The 21,395-nt window shown below is 26.0% G+C and overlaps 2 protein-coding genes across 2 annotated transcripts; one reads left to right on the forward strand and one right to left on the reverse strand.

The window, feature by feature from the left end:
* Window positions 1-3,229: 3,229 nt before the first annotated feature.
* Window positions 3,230-8,759, forward strand: LOC145833215 (galanin receptor type 1-like). The gene is made up of 6 exons (XM_082940409.1): window positions 3,230-3,428; window positions 5,120-5,321; window positions 7,045-7,174; window positions 7,489-7,594; window positions 7,782-7,948; window positions 8,325-8,759. The coding sequence occupies exons 1-6, from the start codon at window positions 3,230-3,232 to the stop codon at window positions 8,757-8,759; spliced, it is 1,239 nt and encodes a 412-aa protein (XP_082796535.1).
* A 9,121-nt stretch (window positions 8,760-17,880) lies between these two features.
* On the reverse strand, window positions 17,881-19,954 carry LOC145833217 (perlucin-like protein). Its single transcript, XM_082940410.1, has 3 exons — window positions 19,909-19,954; window positions 19,158-19,281; window positions 17,881-18,154 (listed from the first exon to the last, which is right to left on the reverse strand). Exons 1-3 carry the CDS (start codon window positions 19,952-19,954, stop codon window positions 17,881-17,883), a joined length of 444 nt encoding a protein of 147 aa, XP_082796536.1.
* Between the last annotated feature and the right edge of the window lie 1,441 nt (window positions 19,955-21,395).

Raw genomic sequence — 21,395 nt, forward strand, 5'->3', positions numbered from 1 at the left:
TACATATAGAATTTTGTACCACCTTTAAAGCACTTTTTATGGTATATCTTATATTCAAACACTTTAGAATAAGCTAATAAAACTCTATTCAATTTATAAAGTTTAAAACGCTTCAGGAAAACATTGGTATACCTTATAAAACGTAAAAGCTACAAGAGGTTTCAAACGGTTTATACATAAAATTTTGTTTAGTTTTTATTATGATTAATAATTACACATCTGTTAAAATTAATATCTACAAAACTAAATACTATTTAAAAAACAAAACACAATTTCAAAGTAGAAAAATAAGCAGTTTGAAAGTTCAGTATTGCTAAAAAAGAAAATAAAAATCAAAACAGTGAAATAGTTTTCTAAAAACTAGCAAAAATTAAGCTAGCAAAAAATGTTTGGATGGTTGGTTATGTTCCAAAAAATGAGTAAAATATAAATAAATTTACAAACTAAATGTATGGTAGTTGTAGAACGGGTATTTTATTTTACATGTAAGCATTAATTTTAAATTATATCCTGTGTTAAACTGTAACTAAACTTAATGCTTAATTTAAAATAGGGTAGCGTGACACCCGTAAAAATTACTACCAAGATGATCCAGTTTTGTTTTGAATTTTTTCTAAAGCTGTAAATATCACTTTTTTATACTTTTTCTAACAACTAAATCTAATGAGAAATTTAGTTTTACGTAATAACAGGTCGAATTTAAAAAGTTTCAAATAAACGTCATGAATTAAATCCGTATTACTGTTTACTGAATGTCAGGAATTTAAGTTTAAACCCTTCATACGAAATATTTCGATATAAACTCTGTGTTTGAGTGCATGCAGATTATTGATTTTTGCTTTAAAGTTTATAAATAAAGCATATCCTAGTATAAAAAAGTAAAAATTCAAATTTTGTCAGTATTATGATGCCGAAATCAATACAATAATTTTTCATTTAAAGTGAGTAGTTGTGAATAGCATACATTATACAGAACAATTTAAGCATCGTATTTTGTTGTTGAATAAATTACCAGATAATTAATTTGATAAGATTTTAAAGATTTTGTTTATTTCTATCGTTTGCTTATAAAACTTTTAAAGTGTTAACTTGTTAAGCTTATCATTTAAACTAAATTTAAAGATGAAGAAAAATGAAATTTGAAGGATTCTTTTTTCTATGAATTAGCGGCTCACTTTGAGCAAAAAGAGAAGAATCGTGTATTCGCACGTATAAATCAAATATTCGAGATTCGAATTTATTATCGACTCGCGAATGCGGCATACGTGCATTAGAATTGTGTGCAGAAGCGACAGCGTGTTTGTTTGAAGGAAAATTCGAAATATATAAAGGAGGCAAGATTAATGTGAAAAATATGAAGTGTTGAGATGATTGAAATTTATGATTATTTAAATTTGAAAGTTCACTAAGAACCTTTGACATACAATTTTATGCAAGAAAAATAAGTTGTATAAAAATAAGTTTAAAAATAGTGTTTTGTCCAAACAATGTGTTGTGTATATAAAAAAAATAACATTGAGAAGTTTGATTAACGACGGTAGTGTCCAAGAGCCTACAACTAGTTTTTGATGAGTCTTCGTGTAAGAGACATAAAAAAAAATTAACATTAGTTCGTTTGAATGTATTTATTTTCTAAAACTTTTCTACTGGCTAAAATATTCTATTTAAAAAAATAAAACAAACACTTATGGTAAAAGTAAAAACTAATAAGTATTTTGAAAGTTTTAATAACAACCGAAAATTTATTTGTTTTTATCATAGCATCGTATAAAGGATGTATACATAGGGCTGTATGCCACTTCTAAATCAAATAGAATATTTATTATTCATATTGAATACGTTCACGTCAATTTATATTATGAAATAAATTGATTTTTTGCATCACGGTGTTCAAAGAGTATAAAAAGAATCAAAAAACATTAAAGTTTTCCCAGTTAACAATATACAGCAGTTCATTAAAAAATTTTTGCTCATAAGACTTTTTACATATTTTTTATCTAAACTTGAAATTTTCAGACTAACCTTGTATTTATATAAGCAATGAAAAACAAGTTTATAAGCAATTTTACTAAAAATTTGTAGTAAATTTTCCAAACGATTGTAAACAATTTATGTTTATTCAAAAGATAAGACGACAAGTATGAAATAAGTCAACAAAAACTTGGTGGATAAGTTTATGTTTTTAAAAAATTTTTAGGTTATATAAAGCTTATGGTTTTCTTAAGCTTATTGTTTTTAAATATGTTGAAATTAGTTATTAATGAAGAAGTTAGCTTTTTAATTTTTAGAATTTGTTATGTTGTTTATTATTATTATGATAGTTTCTTTTTAGCTGAAATAATAGCTGTTAATATTAAACTAATATACTTGTATTTAGTGTGTAACTTTTTTTTATTTTAGAAATACTATACTTAGGTAAATTTTAAGATTTTAAAGTTATTGTTTTACTTAAATAGAAACTTATTAAAACAAATAAATTATACTATAGGTTGGTTATTTAACTTATATTTAACCTTTATGATAAGTATTTTTTACTAGAAATAGCTCCAACACTAGAAATCCAAATAGAATCGTCAAATTTAATACAACTCTTAATTCGTTTTCTTAAAACGTTTTCTTAATTCGTTAAACTGTTTTCTTTGAATGGAGGGAATTTCTATTTACATTTAAAAACTCCAAAGCCTATGAGAAAGTTTTAGTAAAAACCAAAAAATATATAATAAATACAACAAAAAAGATTTTTTTGATTCAGTTTTTTTTTTATGAAAACTTGCATTTAGAAACACTTTAATTCCAAAAGCCTATTAAACACTTTAGCAACTGAACTCAAGTAAGTGAATAAAAAGTTGTTTAAAAAAATTAGGTTAGTTTTGAGCATTTTGTTTTGTAATAATGGTCGGTTTAAACAGTTTTTACTAGTAAATATTAAGTAGATATTTTTTTCAAAAAGATCTGAAATATTAAGCTATATTTTATAAAATACTTCAAGATTAAATTGTTTTCTATGAACAATAAAAAATTAGAAACTAGTTTGAGCAAATTGCTAATCCAAAGTAATCGTCAGTTAACAACAGTCAAATTAACAAAATTATTTTTATATGTTGATAACTTTGAAAGTAATTTACCAGGTTAGATATAACAGTTTTTAAAAAACAATTAAAATAGACGAAATTTAAAAAAAACATCTAAATAAAAAAAAATCCCAGGTTTATTAAATTATTAAACTAAAATGAACTCGACTCACATCGAAGAATCAGCGATGACAAACTTATCTATGATTTCACAAAATATGACATCACAAGATGACGTCATGTGGTCGGTCAATTTGTTCTTGTCGATTTCGTACGCAATAATATTTATGGCGGGAATAATCGGTAACTTTTTGGTCATATTCACCATTATTCACGTGTATTTTCCAAAACCACAAGGTTATTTGTGCTTGTTAATCGACATGTAGTTTTGTATAGAACTAAAGTAAAAATAGAAAATTATTTAAAATAAAAACTAGTATTGTAGAACTTAAGTGTGAGTTTTTAAATAAAGCTTTAAGAAACCGTAACTAAACAATATATAGTTTGTTTGTACTTCGTAGTCGTTTGTCGAAAGTATGTAAAATGTTTACATAAAAAGTTTTCGTAACTATTTGTTAATTAAAAAACTTGCTGATGTTTTGCTATACAAGCTTATTAGAAAATAAAAAATCAGTTTAAGAAAATACAATTAAGAAAATAGAAAAATCAGTTTGTTTTTGTTTAGAATTTAATTAAAGTCTACAGTGTATAAAAACTGTAAATTAAAGCTAAAATTCTTTCTACTTTGTGTACAATTTGTGTTTCGTGTGTACAATCGCTTTATTACAAAAACCTTGAACAACTTGTTGTGGATTTTCAAAACTGTTCCATGAAAAGCAAATAGGAATTTTTTAACTAAAATAATGGTTTTAAGTTTACATAAGTCTGGCAGATGAATAATAAATGCAACCAAAGATCAATTATTAATTTGTTTTTCTGCACATTTTTAAAGGACATATGGGTAGTTTCACTAAACAGTTTTATAAATGTTTTAAATGTTATAAACAAGCATTAAAAACTTTTTATATTTAGACTAATACGTTTCAACTTGACATTAGTCTGAAAAATAGACGTAAATACTAGTTTAAAACTATAAAAATGTTGCTACAAATGTTTTTAAATTACTTAAAAAATAATAAAGATATCAATAGAAACAAAGCACAATGTTGTGATTGTGATCGTAAAAAAGTTTTCAACTGATGAATGTAAACTATCACTATTCTTTTCTTAATTTTGTTCAGCAAATATTTACGAAGTATTGCTTGCTAAAAATTTATTTAAAAAAGAGGAAACTATTAAGTTAATTGTCATATATAAATCATAAAAATAAGCCAACACACGTTTAATCTATGAAAAAATAATTAAATTTTAATAAATATCAATAAATGTTTTATCATATGAGTTTTAAATTATTTTTAAATGTACCAGATATTTTTTTTTGCAAAATGAGTCAATTCTCAAAACATACGAGTAAAGTTTATAAAATGTTGAATTATTTCTAGTGGCAATAAAACGGTTTGCTGACAGCTGTCAAGAAATATTTCTAGTTTATTTTTTACGGGTTTAAGTCTGAAAAACAATCAATTAAATTTTACATGCTGCTAATAAAAAAAATAAGTAAAAGCTGTCATGTTAAGTGCCATACATAATAGACATGAGTCGACGCACCCTTAACACACGAGAAATTGTCAACACTTTTTTGTAAATACACTGTAGAGCGTTTGCACTTTATTTTCAACAAACTTCAACCAACTTTTAGTTATTTTTTCTGAATTTATTTTTCTCATGGCCAAGCAGCACACAGATGACTTAAAAAAGCTTCTATTTTTTCTTATTGATTGACTACTTTTAATTGTTAGTTTATTTTATACTTTTTTTTTTAGTTTTTATTTTCTGCAGTTTGATAAAGGGAGCAATAACGTTTTCTGCTAAGTCGTTAATTAGGAAAATGAGTTTTATAAACCCTTCTGTATTGTAATAACACTTAATTTTTCACCTTCAGACGACTTAAACAAGCTGCTAGTTCTCACTTATACATTTATTTTTAGGACTGAACACCACGCAGATGTTTTTGCTGAACCTGGCTTGCGCCGACGTCTTCTTCCTCCTCTTCTACGTTCCCGTCCAGTTGGTGGTTTGTTTGGTGGACAAGTGGGCGCTGGGCAGGTTCATGTGCCACTTCCACGTCTTCTGCGAGACCTGCACCATGTATGCGTCCGCATGGACCCTCGTCGCATTGGCAATCGACAGGTTGGTTTTAATGGTTGTTTAATTGTTTAATGGTAAAAGGTGTTGAATTTTTTTTTAATGTTTAAGTTATTAGATTGAATTGCCATTGTGGCTTCTAGTGTATCACCACAACTGATATTGTTTTCAGAACATGACATTTATAAGCAACCTATCTTAGATCTAGTTGTTCTAAAATTTTAAGAAAGGTATTTTCTAAAAAATAAGCACATTAAAATCTAAAATTTAAAAATAAAGTAAAAAAAACATCTAGATTTTAATGATTGTAACCGTTTAATAGTTAATTTTGATGATTTTAATTTCTTAAAGTGGTAACATTAATTTTTAAAAAATTAGAATTGAACATATAGTTAAAAATGTTTTAATGGATTAATGAGCAGTAGTAATTTATACAACACAATTAATAATTTAAATCAATTTTGTTATCTTTAATTGGTTTTTGTCAATTTTTAGTACATGTTAATATTAAGTTTAATGCATACTTGATATTGAAATTAGTACCAATCGTAAGTACAAGCTTATTTGTATTTACAAAGAATTATTTATATTAAACTAGTTCTAAAAATCTATTGTATTCCATTATTTTACTTATTTAAAATTGTTCGTGTTGAAAAAGTTATAATTTTGTCTATTCAGATAAATAGACAATTTGGTTATAAATTTCTGTTTCAAAATGTTTGCGTATTTTTATCTTTTTTGAATAATTTAATAAAAGTTGGGATTTCAAGAAAATTTTTAGATATTTATTTTTTGTAGCTTAAAATAAGATTTTCCCGAAACATAAATCTATATTTATTACCTTAATTGTTGAATACCAAAGTTTTTACTGAAGCAAATCATCTTTTAAAACAAGCAAAACCCTCAAAGAAACTAGTTTTAATCAAGTTTTTGCTTGGAAATACAAATGTATGACATATCTAAAAATAGTGATTGTTACTGTTTTAAGAGTTTTCTTTGCATATGGCTAAAAGGCATTATTGCCAAAATAACTGTAGAGTTTAAATCGTCAAAATTAGTATTATGAAACATGCATGTGGCAACAATGCTCGTCAATAATCTAAAAACAAAACAACAATTTAAAACGTTGACGCACTTTCGATTAGCTTTTGTTCTGTGCAGGGTATAATCTTACTTAAAATCAAGCGTTCATTATAGAGACATATGCCAATATTTCACAGTAAACATTCCCACTTTATCTAGGCTAAAGAGCATGCTTTAGATTTGCACTTTCTAAAACAAACATTATCTTTATAATAAACCAAAACGGTCTTTTCAAACAATATTGTAATTATTTATTTAAAATAAATGTTTTAGATAAGTGTTTATCTGCAATTACAATATCATCTCTGTTTCTTTTCAATGTAATTTTTTTTTGTAAATAGTGAAGAAAAAAAACTTAGTAAAACGTGTTTTATGTTACATGTTATCTTCAATTCATTTTTTAAAATATCATATTAACAATATAAACATAAAATATTTAGTCATTGTAAAGTTTTGTTTTAAACTTTCCTAAATTCCCTCTGCATAACAATACCATAATCATTTTCTTTTAAAATACTGTATCGTGTAAAGAAGAACTCTGTATTTTTTTTATTTTAGTGTATATTCAAACAGGTGTTTGTTTTTTGATTTTTTTCCTAACTCAAAGGTACTTTGCAATTTTAGGGTTTAAAAACATTTTAACTTGTAGTTTATATTCGAATAGGTGTTTTTTTTACACTTAAAGGTACTTTGCGATTGTGCACGCCCTCAAGCAAAACAAGTACAGAACGAAGAGAAACGGGTACATTGGCATCGCGATTATATGGTTCATTTCAATAAGCTTTGCAGTTCCCGCTCTTTTCACAAAGACATATGTTAGTTCAACCGCACAATCTATGTTCGTGTTTTGTTTGTTGTTTTAAAAACTTCAAAAGCTTATAAAATTTTTAATGTTCACTTCGTAGTATTGCTGCAAATTAATGGTGTAGTTATTAAATAAATTTAACGCTTAAACTTAATTCTAGTGATTGCTTTTACAAAACCTTTCAGGTAGCTTAGTAAAACAATGTAATAACTATTTTTGTTAACTTGTTTTGCACTCTAAAGACGAAACGTACCAGCCATAAGCTACATAAAATCTAAAAATTCTTGAATATTAATATTAAAACTGCACAAAAATTTTCAATAGTTCATTGCCGCTGAAATAAAAACCCAAATGAATGAAACAAATTTTTCGATGGTGTTTAACCCAGATGAAAGTTTCTGTTTTGAGTCTGAAGATAAATGGAACCATGGTTAGTTTGTATTTTTGATATTTTTAATAACACTTAACATTCTATAACATACTAAATGTAGTTTAAAATAACTTTTTTAAATGATTGAAAATTCATTAGTTTAAACTTATAATAACATAGCAAGTTATTAAAACGCCTAAATTATTAACTGATTTGCGTATGAAAAACGAGAGTATGATATTGACAGGTTTAAAGATAGCAAACGCAGCGTACGCGTACTTGGTTCCAGTATTCATAATTCTGATGTGTTACATGGCAGTCATCAGGAAACTTTATTTAAAACACCGCAACACCTCGGTCGGCAGAAATTCCGGATCCACGTTGAATAAAGTCACCAAAATTGTCTGTATACTTGTGAGTGCTCATTTTAAGATGTTTTTATATGGATTATTTTATTGATTTTATATACATTAAACGTAAATTAAAATGGGTAAAGATAACTTCAAAACAGACAATAGCTAAACTTTTTTAATGTTTTTCCTTTCTTTTTTTATGGTATAAGTTAAATGATATATCATAAGACTTTTGTTCTTATGTCTAGAACTAGATCATTCATTTGTTGCATATTCTTTTAATTATTGTAATTTCTACAAGAATAAGAATACTTTTGAATAATTATTTTATTTAGTCTAAAACTAAATGTTAAATTTAAACTTCTACAGTGGTTTTATTTTATTATAAATTATTTTTAAATTTTCTGTTTTTACTAATGTAAATTTTTATCCACCAGATAGCGGTGTTCATGGTGGACTGGCTGATGTACCACGCGGTGAAAATTGCCGCCATTTACTCACCGCAGATGCTGGGCGGCGCGCCCCATTTCGTCATGCAAACCTTCTCAACCCTCCTCGCCTCCTCTAACTCCGCGGTGAATCCCCTCGTCTACGCCTTCTCCACCGACAAGTTCCGCGGTGACTTCCGCAAGGCGGTGGGAACCCCCGCGTGCAAAATTTCCAAGCACTTTATGCAGGGTGGGTTCAGCTTGAAAAGGGCGGCAAAGGACGTCGCTTGCTTCACGAATCAGTGCGCAACCAACGTCGTGTCGCCGGGGATTACCCCAAACTTGCTGTTCGTCGACCCCAGGCGCAACAGTAATTGTTTGGGGGTTTTCCCCGACTTGAGAATGGACACGGCGGTGACGTTTAAAACCTCGCCGAGGCTTTGAAGTTAATCGCGTTTGTTAATTAGTTCAAAATTGTAATGCTGGTTAAAGCAATGTTATTGGAACTTTTTTTTTGTTTAGATAGTTTATAATTTAAAAGTTCTAAAGTTGATTCTTTTCTTAAGTTTGTGCAATAAAGTTTTCAAAAAATAAAACTTTCCTTTGATCAGTAATATTTAACATGTAGTACAACATATAACATTTTTCCCAGATTAAGACTGTTGTGCTATGTTCGTTAAAACACGCTTATTTTTAATTAATAAACTAAAAAATTTTAATAAAAAGCTAGAAATAAGTATTCTCTACAAAGTTAATTACAAGATAAACTTTTTGTAAAAATATTTAATGATTTTTGTTTCATTACTATTGATGTTATATTAGAAAAATGTTTTTTATCAGTGTTTAAGTTTCTACTTTAAAGTATAGTAGCTTTATCGATTTATAAAGTGTATTTTTTTCCCGATTTTTTGTACTGCCTAATACAATTAGATAAATCATTAGTACTTTCTTTTTAATCAAAACCAGTTTTAACCACTTGTTTTTGTTTTACAAAAAGCTTTATTTAGTTATTATACACAAAACTAAAAGAAGATTAAAAAACGCATTAATTTCTTTTTTTTACTTTTAGTATAAGAAAAACCTGAAACTCAGTTTTTAGATTTTGTTTTTCCCAGCTAATGTTTGTTTTCATTTACCTTCTTATAAATGTTTACCACAATACTCGTTACATAACCAGTCAATGAACTTGATTTTACTGTCAATTCATGATTTGCTTTTGCAAATAAGTTCTGTTGTAATTCATCAATACACATTATAGTTAATTTTACTAACTAAAAAGCAATTTTGAACATAATCTTTAGGCGTTGTTTTGTACAAAGTAAGTAGTTTGAACAGGTTGTTTATAAAAAATTTAAAGTTTCATATAAAACTTAACTGCCTTTTAATAAAACCTTATTTCACTGTTTGTTTACTGTAAATGTTTGCTTTATAAAATCATTATTCATAACTTTCGGTTTAGCTTTTCTAAGAAAAACTAAGCGTTTTATAGATATTGTTTTTTAATTTTTGTGTAATAAAACAACTCTACTGTTATTAGTTTTAATAAGTGTTCAACTTAGCGTTCCTAATTTAACAACAAACTTACCAATCATAATTTATTGTTTAAAATTTGAATAAAAAAGTTGTAGTTATATTTAAGTATTGAAAATAAGCAATACATTCATAAATTTATTGCTTTGATTGTGAGCATAAAACAAAAATATTTTGATTCCATTTTATAATTAAAATTATTAAAAGAAAGTTGTTTCATAGTTTAAAATATGTTTAAACACATTAAAATAAAATATTTTTAAACAAATAATGTAGCTGTAGTAAACTCATAAAGTTTGTGCTTTTTTCACAAATAAATTCATAATGTATGTGTAAAAGTCAAAATTATTTATATCTATATTTGCTCTTTAAATTTTTTGTGTTATCTAAGTTTTTTATGCTTTTAAAAATAACAAATCTACGAAATAGAATTCAACTCTTTTTAAGTAGGCTGTTAATAGTACTTATTAAAAAGACTACGATTTTAGTTTTATTGTTTTTATGTTAAACTGTTTTAGTTTTTTAATGAATTATAAAAGTTGTATTAAGTTTTAAAAGCAAATCATTTTAACAACTTCTAGTAATTGTGGTAGGAAATCCCAGTACTAGAAGAATAACTAATCTGAAACTTTAAACATTTTATTACGACTTTAGTAAATTTAAGTTATTTCAATCTTTGAAAAAGCATTAAATTTCTATCTATGCATTAATTTTTTTATGTACATAAAATACAATTTTTGTTTTTTTACCTTATATATAAATCTTATTTATATTTCAAGTAAAAATGCTTGTAGAATAAGTACCATTTGAATAGTTTAAAGCTGTAACTAAAAACTCTTCCAAGACAAAATTATACTCGAATAGTTATTTATACGAAATTCTTAGTAGAAAAAACGGTGATCATAAAGCTAGTAGTTAATTAGTTTACTGTACACAATAAAGAAATATAAACTAAAAAGTTATAGTCAAAGTGTTTATGGTCAAATCAAAATGTATATGTAGACCAGGGGTCGGCAGGCAGTTGGTGCTCGCGGGCCAAATTTCAAGTTTCCAAAATCTTCGCGTGCCGCAGTTTTAGCTTTAGTGACATTGGAATAATCTTTTGATTTTAGTTTTAGTCAAATTAAAGAAAGTTTTACTTTTGTTCATTTTATTAATTTTAATGATATTTAGCTACACATAGAATGCCTATTCTAATTATAAATATTTTTTGGAGAAAAATTTACATTGACAAATATACTTAAGTCTTAATTAACTGTGTATTTTTTTTAACATAATTAATGCTCTAACACTCTAATAAAGTACCTTATTAGTAAATAAATAACTTTTAACATGGTTTCCACTTTAAAAAAAAATGCAAAACCTTGCAATTAATCAAGCTCAGATACCTAACTAAAATATCTTCAGTATAAAAAACAGACAATCTATAAATAGACCAGAAAAAATTACAATTAGTAAACTACACTACAGTCATAAAAACCGTTTTGAGAATTCGAAGATTTATTTAAAGTGTTTAAAATAAAAGTTTACCCGAGTTTCTTTTAAATGTTTCAAGCAGGTTTAACCTAGTTTGAATTTTTCAAGTTTTTAAACTAGACTGTATGTTTAGCTATACTTTTAAAGATAAAGTTCACAAAATAAATAAATGACGAAGTTTATTAACAGTGAATTAAATATATAGCAAAAATAATATCATAAGTCAGCTTGAATGGACAGTTACGTTTCTTAAACACTTTTAACAAAATGAAAAAAATATTTAGCCATTAATAAAGTAGAAAAATATTAACTTTTGATTGAACATTATAGCAATTCTTTATCTGCAATAAATATATTGTATTTTAAGAATAAATGTGAAATATAAGATGAGGTATAAAAATTAAAAAACGTTAGTTAGGAGTTATTGCGAGAATAAAAAAATCAAATAGCTTTAGTCAGTTTCAACAAAGCAAATGATTATGTTCAGTAACTACAGACTAATCAAAAAAAACTGTTAAGGCAAGTTATAAAAGAGCAAAAAAAATTACTAAAAAGAAGATACTGTTTAGAATTAAAAACTTTTTTAAGAATTTATGTTGGTAGTAGTAAACATTTTTTGTTTATTTCTTCAATGACAACGAGAAGTCGTGTTTAGTAAATGTATGAAGATTATAAAGCAGCATAATTAAAATAAGAACTTTGATCAATCTATTTAGATGAGAGAGCTGGTACAACAAATATTGCTCATCTGAGATTTTTGTTAGAGGTGTTTTTACTGACTTTGATTGTTTAGGAAAGTTTCTAGGTTTAGTTTTTTAAAGTTTTCGAAAGTATAATTTTCTGCTTCTTTTTTAGGTGTAAAATTATATCACATGTAATAAAAAACTGTCTTTAGTAATATAGCAATACTAAATAGATAATGTTAAGCTACTTTTATTGTGTTTAAAAAAATATCTATATAGTATATTTTTTGTGTCAAATCGAAATTTCATTACTAAACTTTACGTAAAAATTGTTTAAAATTCTATTTTTTTCACAAATTCTCAAATTCAAGGGTTTTCCAAAATGTTTAAGCATACATTTTCAAATTCCAAGCTTTTCCGGGATTCAAGTTTTTTAGTAACACTAATTGTTCACACTTATATGTATACAATTGTATAAATAATGTTTCGAATTTTATCAGCTGCAAGACTTAAAGTTTAACATACATTATAATTCAAACCAATACTGTAAATTGAACAAAACATACGTCATAAATTTAATTTGCCACTCATAAAGCAAAAAAGCCAGCCTAAACGAATAAAAACTAGCCTCATATTTTAGTATACAAATATTTATTCAAACCAAAAACTGAAAAAATGACTAATATGACTTGAGATTTGAAATCTACAGATAGTCATAGTTTAAGTGTGTGGCAATGTTTAGTTGCTTATTTGCTTGAATTTTAAATATTTTGATTAACAATATACAAACATTATAGATTTACCATCCCTAAATTTAGTTTGTATTAAATAGGTAGTTCAAAAAAAGAGTAACTGTGTATATAAGTGCATAGAAATTTACTTAGTTTGTCAAAAAAACATTGTTTGAAAAATTAAAATGTATACCTACAAAAAGTATTTTAATTTATGTCATGTATTGTTTTAAATGTGTCTTTACACACCTAGACACTACATGTATAAACAATAATTTTAGAAAATTATTAATCAACTAAACTTAATCTAATTTAAGTATTAAATAAAACGTGGTTTAAAATGGGAACCGCTCATTTCCAACTCACTTTCATTTCCCACCCGATCAAATCCGAAAACCGCTTACTAAATAAGGGTAAGGGTTAACAGTTATAGTAAAACATAAATTAATAATAAATAAAAATAAAACAAATATATTAGAAAATAAATGAATAGATAAAGAAAGTTAAAAATATTTTCGAGTGGGAATTGTGCGCGGGTGGGATTTGATCGGGTGGGAAATGATCCTGGTAGGAATTGTAAGTATGCCGATTAAAATATGAGCATTATTGTACATTTATGTGCATAGGAATTAACTTAACGTGCTAAAAAAACTTTAAAAAAAGTGAAATGCGTAAAAATCAAAATTAAATAAACCTTTTTTTTTTTTTACTAATATGTTATTTCGAATGTTTTTGTGCACACTCAAATATAAATTTTAGTAATAAAACATCTATAAAAGAAACTTAGTTTCAAAAAGAATGTAAAAAATACCTAAACTTGCTGTTGTAAGAAGAAAGTTATGATAAAACTAAAAAAAAACTGGTGGAATGCTAATCTGTCTTTTTTACATTTTTAAGCTGATACTGTAAAGTTTTTCAATTGTTTTAAAATGTTAAACAGGGACTTAAAACGAAATTAATAAAATTAAACAAAAAACCAAAATATGCTTATTTTAAATATTTTTTTGCTTAGCGGGCCACATTTACACGCTCGCGGGCCACAAAGTTTTCTTCCGCGGGCCGCATTCCATTTAAAAAATAACCGTGCTCGCGGGCCGCAGATTTACCCTTCGAGGGCCGCATTTGACCCGCGGGCCGCAGTTTGCCGACCCCTGATGTAGACTTTCGGTCATCGAGACACAGGCCACCAACATATTAACTTTTAGTTAGTTATTGGTAAAATTTGTTTACTAACTCTAACGAACGAGTTTCTTAAGTTGAATAATGTTACATATTTTTTATCCTTATATTTAGTATTCTAAAAATACTTTTTTATTATCAATATTTTGTATTTTTTTGAATTAATTTTGTACGGATACATCAAAATTAGAGGTTAATGAATACTTTGAGTTTTTCTATTATTATTATTTTAGCATATAAAATTATTGTTAAACTTTGTTTCATACGATTTTATATTTATTTTAGCCTTGAGTTCTATAATAACAAAATGTTGAGTGAAAGTTGAATCAGCTAAAATTAAGCCAATCCGTCAAAAATGCTTGATAAACAGCTAAAACTTACGTAAACGCACATTGAAAATATATCTGTTTCAGCTGAAAACGTTTCATAACACTTTGGCTACCTTTAAAAACCGTTCTGTCACAGATATTCCAAATTTCGAACAAAAATAGCTGAAATTCAGAAACTTTCCTTCCAAGTCGTTTCATTTATGTAATACGACTCGTGGGAACAATACACTTTGACGCGCTAATTAACTTTAACTTAAAAAATTTGGGTTTGAACTTGCGTAAACAAACTGCTTGTCAATTGTATTTTAAGATAGTAAACTATATTTGGAAAAGTACTATTAAAAAGTAAAACCAACAACCAATCATATGTAATTTAAAAGAAGCCACAAGACTCAATTAATTAAAAAAATATTTTTATGATTTTTTACCTAATGAGCATTGGTTCTATGAAGCTAATAAATGGTGAAGGATTACTGAAGTAAATCACGTTACATTATAGAAATTTCTTCTTAATCTAAAAAATTGTAAACAGAAAGATATGATCATATACACTTATATAAATATTTTAACAAAACGTTTTTTGATGATATACTTATACCAATTTTAAAAGAAGTAATAACATCAAAATAATTCTAATTAAAACTCTTTTACTTAAGCTATTTTAAGTTGTGTAAATTTTGACTTTTAATAATAATTACTTCTAGATTTTGTTTTACTAAACATATCAGTAAAAATTTATTTTTCTAAAATGATTTGGAAATACAATAAGAACCCAATAAAGAAACTTCTACGTTTAAAAAATATTCGTAAAATAAAACTTTACCGTCAGCCCAGAAAAACGACAAAAGATTTTTAGACACGCCTTTTAACTACTTTTATATTACAAGTAAAATCTGTCAGTAAACATTAAAGGTAGTTTTATGAATTTAGTCTTTCAAACGACTAAAAACTTAAAATATTAATCATTCAAGGTTTATTATAAGTTTCATTATATAACGCAGCAGCAAATTATCGATATATTTTGTTTTTACAAGCTGTCTTCGCTAAAATAGGTTAAAGTTTAAAGCTTAAAAGCTTTTTTTGTAAAAGGAAAAGTTTTAATTATTAATATTTTTATAAATACATTATTCTGTTATAAGAGTTGATCAGTCTTGTATTTTTTGATTTATAACAACAAGGGTGGTATGATATTGATTGTTTAATTTTTTAGCCAAACAATAATTTTGACGTATAATCAGCGTAAATTTGACATTCAAAAAGTGCTTGTTATCTAATTTTTTTTCGCGACTATACATTATAATATTTTATAAAAATTATACAAAAAAATATAAAAAGGCAGATTCTAAGATTTTAGTGTTGTTTACCTTATTTGTGTTTTTCAGCTGCTTGTTAAAATTTCAATATAAGTTATTTAGTGACTTATAAAAAGGTTACAGTTTTAATACAAAAAATAAAGTTTTAAATTTGTAGAAAAACAATTTATTGTAACATAGAAATAATGTTTAAGTTGTGTTTAGTAACTTTATTCTTTTTTTTAAATTAGTAAAATTTAAAAATTATCTTGAATTAAACTAAAGGCAGTTTTTTAAAAAGATCAAAAACCTATAGTGCTTAACAATAAATTATGTTTTGATTTAAAGGTATATAATTACGTAGTATTTTTCATTAAAATTTTATATTTACAAAATTTTTATATTTTCATTATTACACTATCTCGCTGTCTATATTATAGTTAAAAAAAATTAAAATATCAGTTGAATTAAATTTAAAAAAACATTTAACTGCTTAACTAGACTCAATCTTTTTATTTTATGATGTCCAATTTCCATTTGCTGAATTTGAAGGTTAGATTTATCAAAAAATATTTAGCTTAAATAACCATAAACAAAATTTAGTTTTTGTTACAGTTTTATATATTATTTCCGGTTTCAACACCGCTAGACTAGGCATTTTAGTATACACCAAAATAAGCAAGAAAGATATAAGATTGTACTCATTTTTCAACTTCATATACAAGCTAATCAATATACTTTGTAAATGATCAGAATATCGAAGTATTTGATGCAAAATATCAACTTAGGCGGTTTTAAAGAACGAAAATCTAATACAGTTTATGTCAGAAAGTATGTTACGTTAAGCTTCAGATTCTGTGTTGATAAAACTGCATTGAACTTGGATTATTTTGCTTCTCTAATGTTATAGTTATCGTGTTACATAAGTACTTTTATTCATTAAGTTTTATCTAAGAAAAAATTTAAACATCTGGAAACCAAAAAAAAAATAACAGCTATCACTAGTGCATAATGTATTTAATTTGTATGAAAAGTTATTAGCTGTTTTCTAAAATTATTACTTTTAAAAATAGTAGTAACAACTTATTATTTATTTCACTGTTTAGCAATAATATTAACATTACCCTTTTTTTAATTAATTAAAAAAATTGTTTGTACTAATAACAACCAGTAGTCTGTTTTTAAAATCAAATTGTTCAATGTAATTAAGGTAAGTGTTTATGCTACTGTTCCAACTTAAACATCTTATTCAAAAGTGTTATATAAAGGCTGTTATCAGTTTTAGTTACTTGTAAAAAGTCGTCACCTAAATGACTACATAACCTTTTTTATATTTTAAATAACTCATAACGTTTTATTCTGTTTTTCGCATATGTTACACAATCGAACAAGTTTTTATTGTAAAATTTGTTTTTATTATGTGTAATATTGTTTCTAACTATCGTGTAGCAAACAATTTTATTATGTTTTGGTCCTAATTGTTTAAATTAAGTTTTGTATATTACATAAGAGATCGTTTTTACAGCAACAGGAAACAAATAATAATCCGTAATAGTTTCTTAGTATCAATTGATTATTAAGCTTTATGTGACAGTTATTATTTTGAATTAATACGCACAAATTTTAATCAAATAATTTTTATCGTTTTTTCACTTTTCAATATTAATTTTCATAAAACTAATTCACAAAAGTACAAGGTTGTTGATTAATTAAAGAAGTATGTATAAGTAAGCAGTATATAGTGAATAAATGTATTTAATTATATATATTTTAAGTAAGTTTATTTTATCTGATACTTTTCAAATCATAGCCATGTAGCGAACAAGTAGTGCATGTCAGGCTTTCTCAAACTTTTTCATAACGCCTTCGTTGAAGAAATTAAAAAAGCAATGTCCCGCTACAGCAACATTTTTTAAAATGTACTTTGCGCAAAATACTTTCGAGAATATCTAATATAAGTTTTAAGTAATTTTCTTATGGCCTAGTTATGCTCTCCTTCGGCCCTTTGCAATCTATGGCCCCCTAACTTTCCAAAAAAGCTAACTTTGAGTAAACCTAATCTTGTAAAAGTTTCAGATTTTTCCGTAAAATATAGTATTAGTTTAAAAACTACCATTAAATACACTTGAAACATTTTTTTCTCTTCGTCTGGAACTTCAGAATATCTACTATAAATTTCGAATTATATGCCCAACTTTGGGAAACCCTGACGTATGTCATAGTAGAAAAAGGTCTTTTTTCAAACGAATTATTTTTGTACTTGAACGCCAGTATAACGCTTTTATGTTTGTTAGCTGCGATAAAAACAAACACACAAGTTTTAAAATAGTTTATTGTCAATTAAATCAGCAATCGTAAACCTTCACTTCGCAAAGCCCGTGGAACCAATGGTCACCGCAAACTCCGTCGTTCAGTCTCATGTTGCTCCTCACTAGAGCGCAGTCCTCTACTCCGTTTTCGTTGTTCGGCTCCCCAGAGTTCCATCCGAACACCGAACCGTCTGATTTGGGGTCAAAGTATTCGCTGTTGCCAGGGAACCGCCACACCCCCTCCTCCCCCTTGTCGTTGATTCCCACCCACAGTTCCTGGCCTGCCTGCGTTACCAGGTTCCTGATGGACCTGTTGTTACGTCATAGTATTGTAGCGTCACAATTAAAAAAATTAATGATTTACTGGATTGATTATCAATATGTCACTGTTTCGTTAGATGAATATGGTGTCAAAATTTAATAAACTGCGTTGACTGGTTAGTTAAAACCTCTAATTAGTGTTAATGTTTGCTTTAAAAAACAAATCAATAAATGTTTAAAACTATGGTTATTAGTTTAATTGAAACTTTGCTACTTTTTCGGGTTTCGTATTTTTAATTCGTTTTAAAATTGCCCATCAAAAATATAAACTCGGTTTTATTTTGTTGTTCAAGGCAAGCTATCATTCTTTATCTGCATAAATGATAAGACTTTTCTTAAAGATAACATTTTTTGACACAAAATCAGTCTTTGAGTAATACTGTTTAAGTCGATTTGATAATACATTGTATTTTTTTTTAATTTGAATTTTTTTACTACAATATTACAGATTAATTCAAATTAAAAGCCAACTTTCTAATAAAAGACAATATAAACTTGTGTAAATTCATTAGAGGCTTAACTATACATTTGTTGTATCTGTAACTATTTGTATCTTCCGGTTGGCAATGTTTTTTAGATTTTATTAAAACTATTTTTTTTTAATGAATGAATATGTTCTGTCTTACTAAAGCTTTATTATATAACACTCTGAAATTGTTAATATTTGTTATTTTTTAAACATACACTTCGATTTAATCTTTTTGTATTATATTTAGCTTTTTGAAAAACAAACTACAAAGAAACTATTTCTATTTGCAACAAAATTTATAATTAACAATAAAAAAAACAAAATAACTCATAACAAAAGAAAAAAGATAGAAATAAAAATTAAAAAAGGACTTCTTTTCATATTATTTTGATCTAATTGTGTGTCTAACACATAACCAGTTTCTTAGGTTGCTTAAAAGTAGAATAAGCATCACTATAGTGCGAATTAATGTTACGTAAAAGCACTTTTGAATTAGATATTAAACATCAACAAAATAAAATACTCGTGATACTGGGAGCCTTCTGCCTTCATATTCACACTTATCAGGTCTCCCCCCATGGAGGCACATTGGGCACGAACGTTGTCATAGTTACCAGGATTCGGGGTTATTCTGAACTCGTACCTGACTGTTTTAAAGATTATTTTAAAGTTTACGTTTACAAAACGTTATTGTAGTATGTTTAAGTTACTTATCACTGAATAAAATCTCATACGTTTTAGCCATACAATGACTATCATATTTAAGATTTTAATCCTATTTACAAGCAAACATATTTAAGCAATATTACAATTGTAAAGTTTTCGATTTCAAATATAGATAATTTTACTAGGTAGTTTTTAATTAAATACTAAAAATGAACTAACCATTATAAGATTTTTCAACTTCATCAAACTTTTCTTGAACAGCGGGGCATGTAGATTGAATAAAAGTAGAAACATCAGGTTTCAAACTGAAAACTGCACTGATCAACCCAATAAGAAAATAAAAACTTAAAAATTTTCTCATTTTTGTATATCTCTACTTAAAAAAAAAGCTAATTTAATTTGTTATATAAAAACAAAAGTTTTTATAAGTTGTAAACTACATGTTTAATGCTATACTTTTGTTGCTTTGTATAACAAAAGTTAATACATTGAAAAGTTTATTTTAAATTTATATAAAAAAAACTACTGACATGCTTTTTCGTCATTTTACTTTAATGGCAGCAAAAACGTAAATATGATGCTACATTGTAGCAGAAGTTTATATTCACACTGGAACGAGCTTGTTTTGTTAATTTGTTTGTTTTCCAAACTCATTACTTGTTTTTTTAGTTTAATGCGGTTTTCGACAAAATTAAAAAATAGATTAATTGATAAACAATATTAAATGCTATAACATATTTTTTTAAATGTCCAAATTGTATTTGATTACAGTTACATGACAATTCGAATTCTTTACTTGTGTATTGAAAATTAACCCTATAAAGGTTTATTTTTTGTATAACTATGGTAACTTTATCTATTAGACGTACATGAAAATTTTTAACTTTTTAATTATTTATCATTGACTAAATCAAAACATTTTAAAGCACAGAGAAAAATAACACAAACATTCTCTAAAAAATAATTATAATAAGTTTAATATTTTAAAATTTTAATTTTATAAAACAGCGTACTAAAAACTCTAAAAGGAAAAGGCTGTTACTATTTTGAAAACATTTGGGCTAGAAAATGTTTAAAATTCCTTAGAGTGGAAATCTTTTAAAGTTTCAATATAATTTAATAAGTTAAACATATTGTAAACGTATGAGTTCAAAATTGTGCTCACTGATGTTTAAAGATAACTCAACTATTAAGTCATTGAAATATTTTTCTAAAAAAACAACTTACTTGTGAAAAGGTTTATAAAAACTAATTATTTTCAAAGAAAAAACAAACTGAAAACAAAGCTTGTAATTTCGAATGATTAAATGACATACATTCATATGTATGCTTTAAGAAATGCATTCTCATAGCTAACTGCACTTTGAAATAAACTATTATTCAGTTTTAATAGAACTACTTGAATAATAAACTAGAAAAACTAGTCACATTTCCTATTAAGATTAAATAAAGAAACCTAAAGCTTGTTAAAACAAGTATAAGATTTATTTTTGAATTTTTTTAAATAAAATTTTATACTTTGTATCATTTTCAGTAGTTTAAAAATCTCATAATTTGTAATAATATAGTAGTTAATACAGTAATGAAAAATTTCAATAACATAGAAAAGTATGTTCAAAAAAATATTTATAATATTTACGTTTAAAAGAAAAGTTTTAATCTACTTTACAGTTAGTTTCTAAAAATAGTAAAGTTTTAACAATTCAAGCGGTACAAAACATTCGTTGAAATAACTAAAAACAAGTATACAGCTTAAATTCATAAAGCTATCTCTAGTTGCTAAACAACCAACAGACTAACCTATAGTCAATATCAATTTCTGTTTATTTTATACTGTTCACCTTAGTTGATTATTTGCACATCTATATGTTTATTACTTAATGTTGTATTTTATTGTTCTTTGATATCTAATTCGAAAAACATATAGACAATTTAACATTTTAATTTAAAATTAAAGTAAATATTTTAAAAGCTAAAATACTAATTCATGAGTATTTTGTAAATCAGGTTATAGACTTCTTAAGAAATGAAAAGTCTTATAACTGTACATTGAAATGTGTTAATTTGGTTGTTAATATTGACTCGTCAAACTTAT

Source organism: Thalia democratica, chromosome 4 (genome assembly GCF_965202585.1).
Source record: "Thalia democratica chromosome 4, ktThaDemo2.hap1.1, whole genome shotgun sequence".
Classification (NCBI taxonomy): domain Eukaryota; kingdom Metazoa; phylum Chordata; class Thaliacea; order Salpida; family Salpidae; genus Thalia; species Thalia democratica.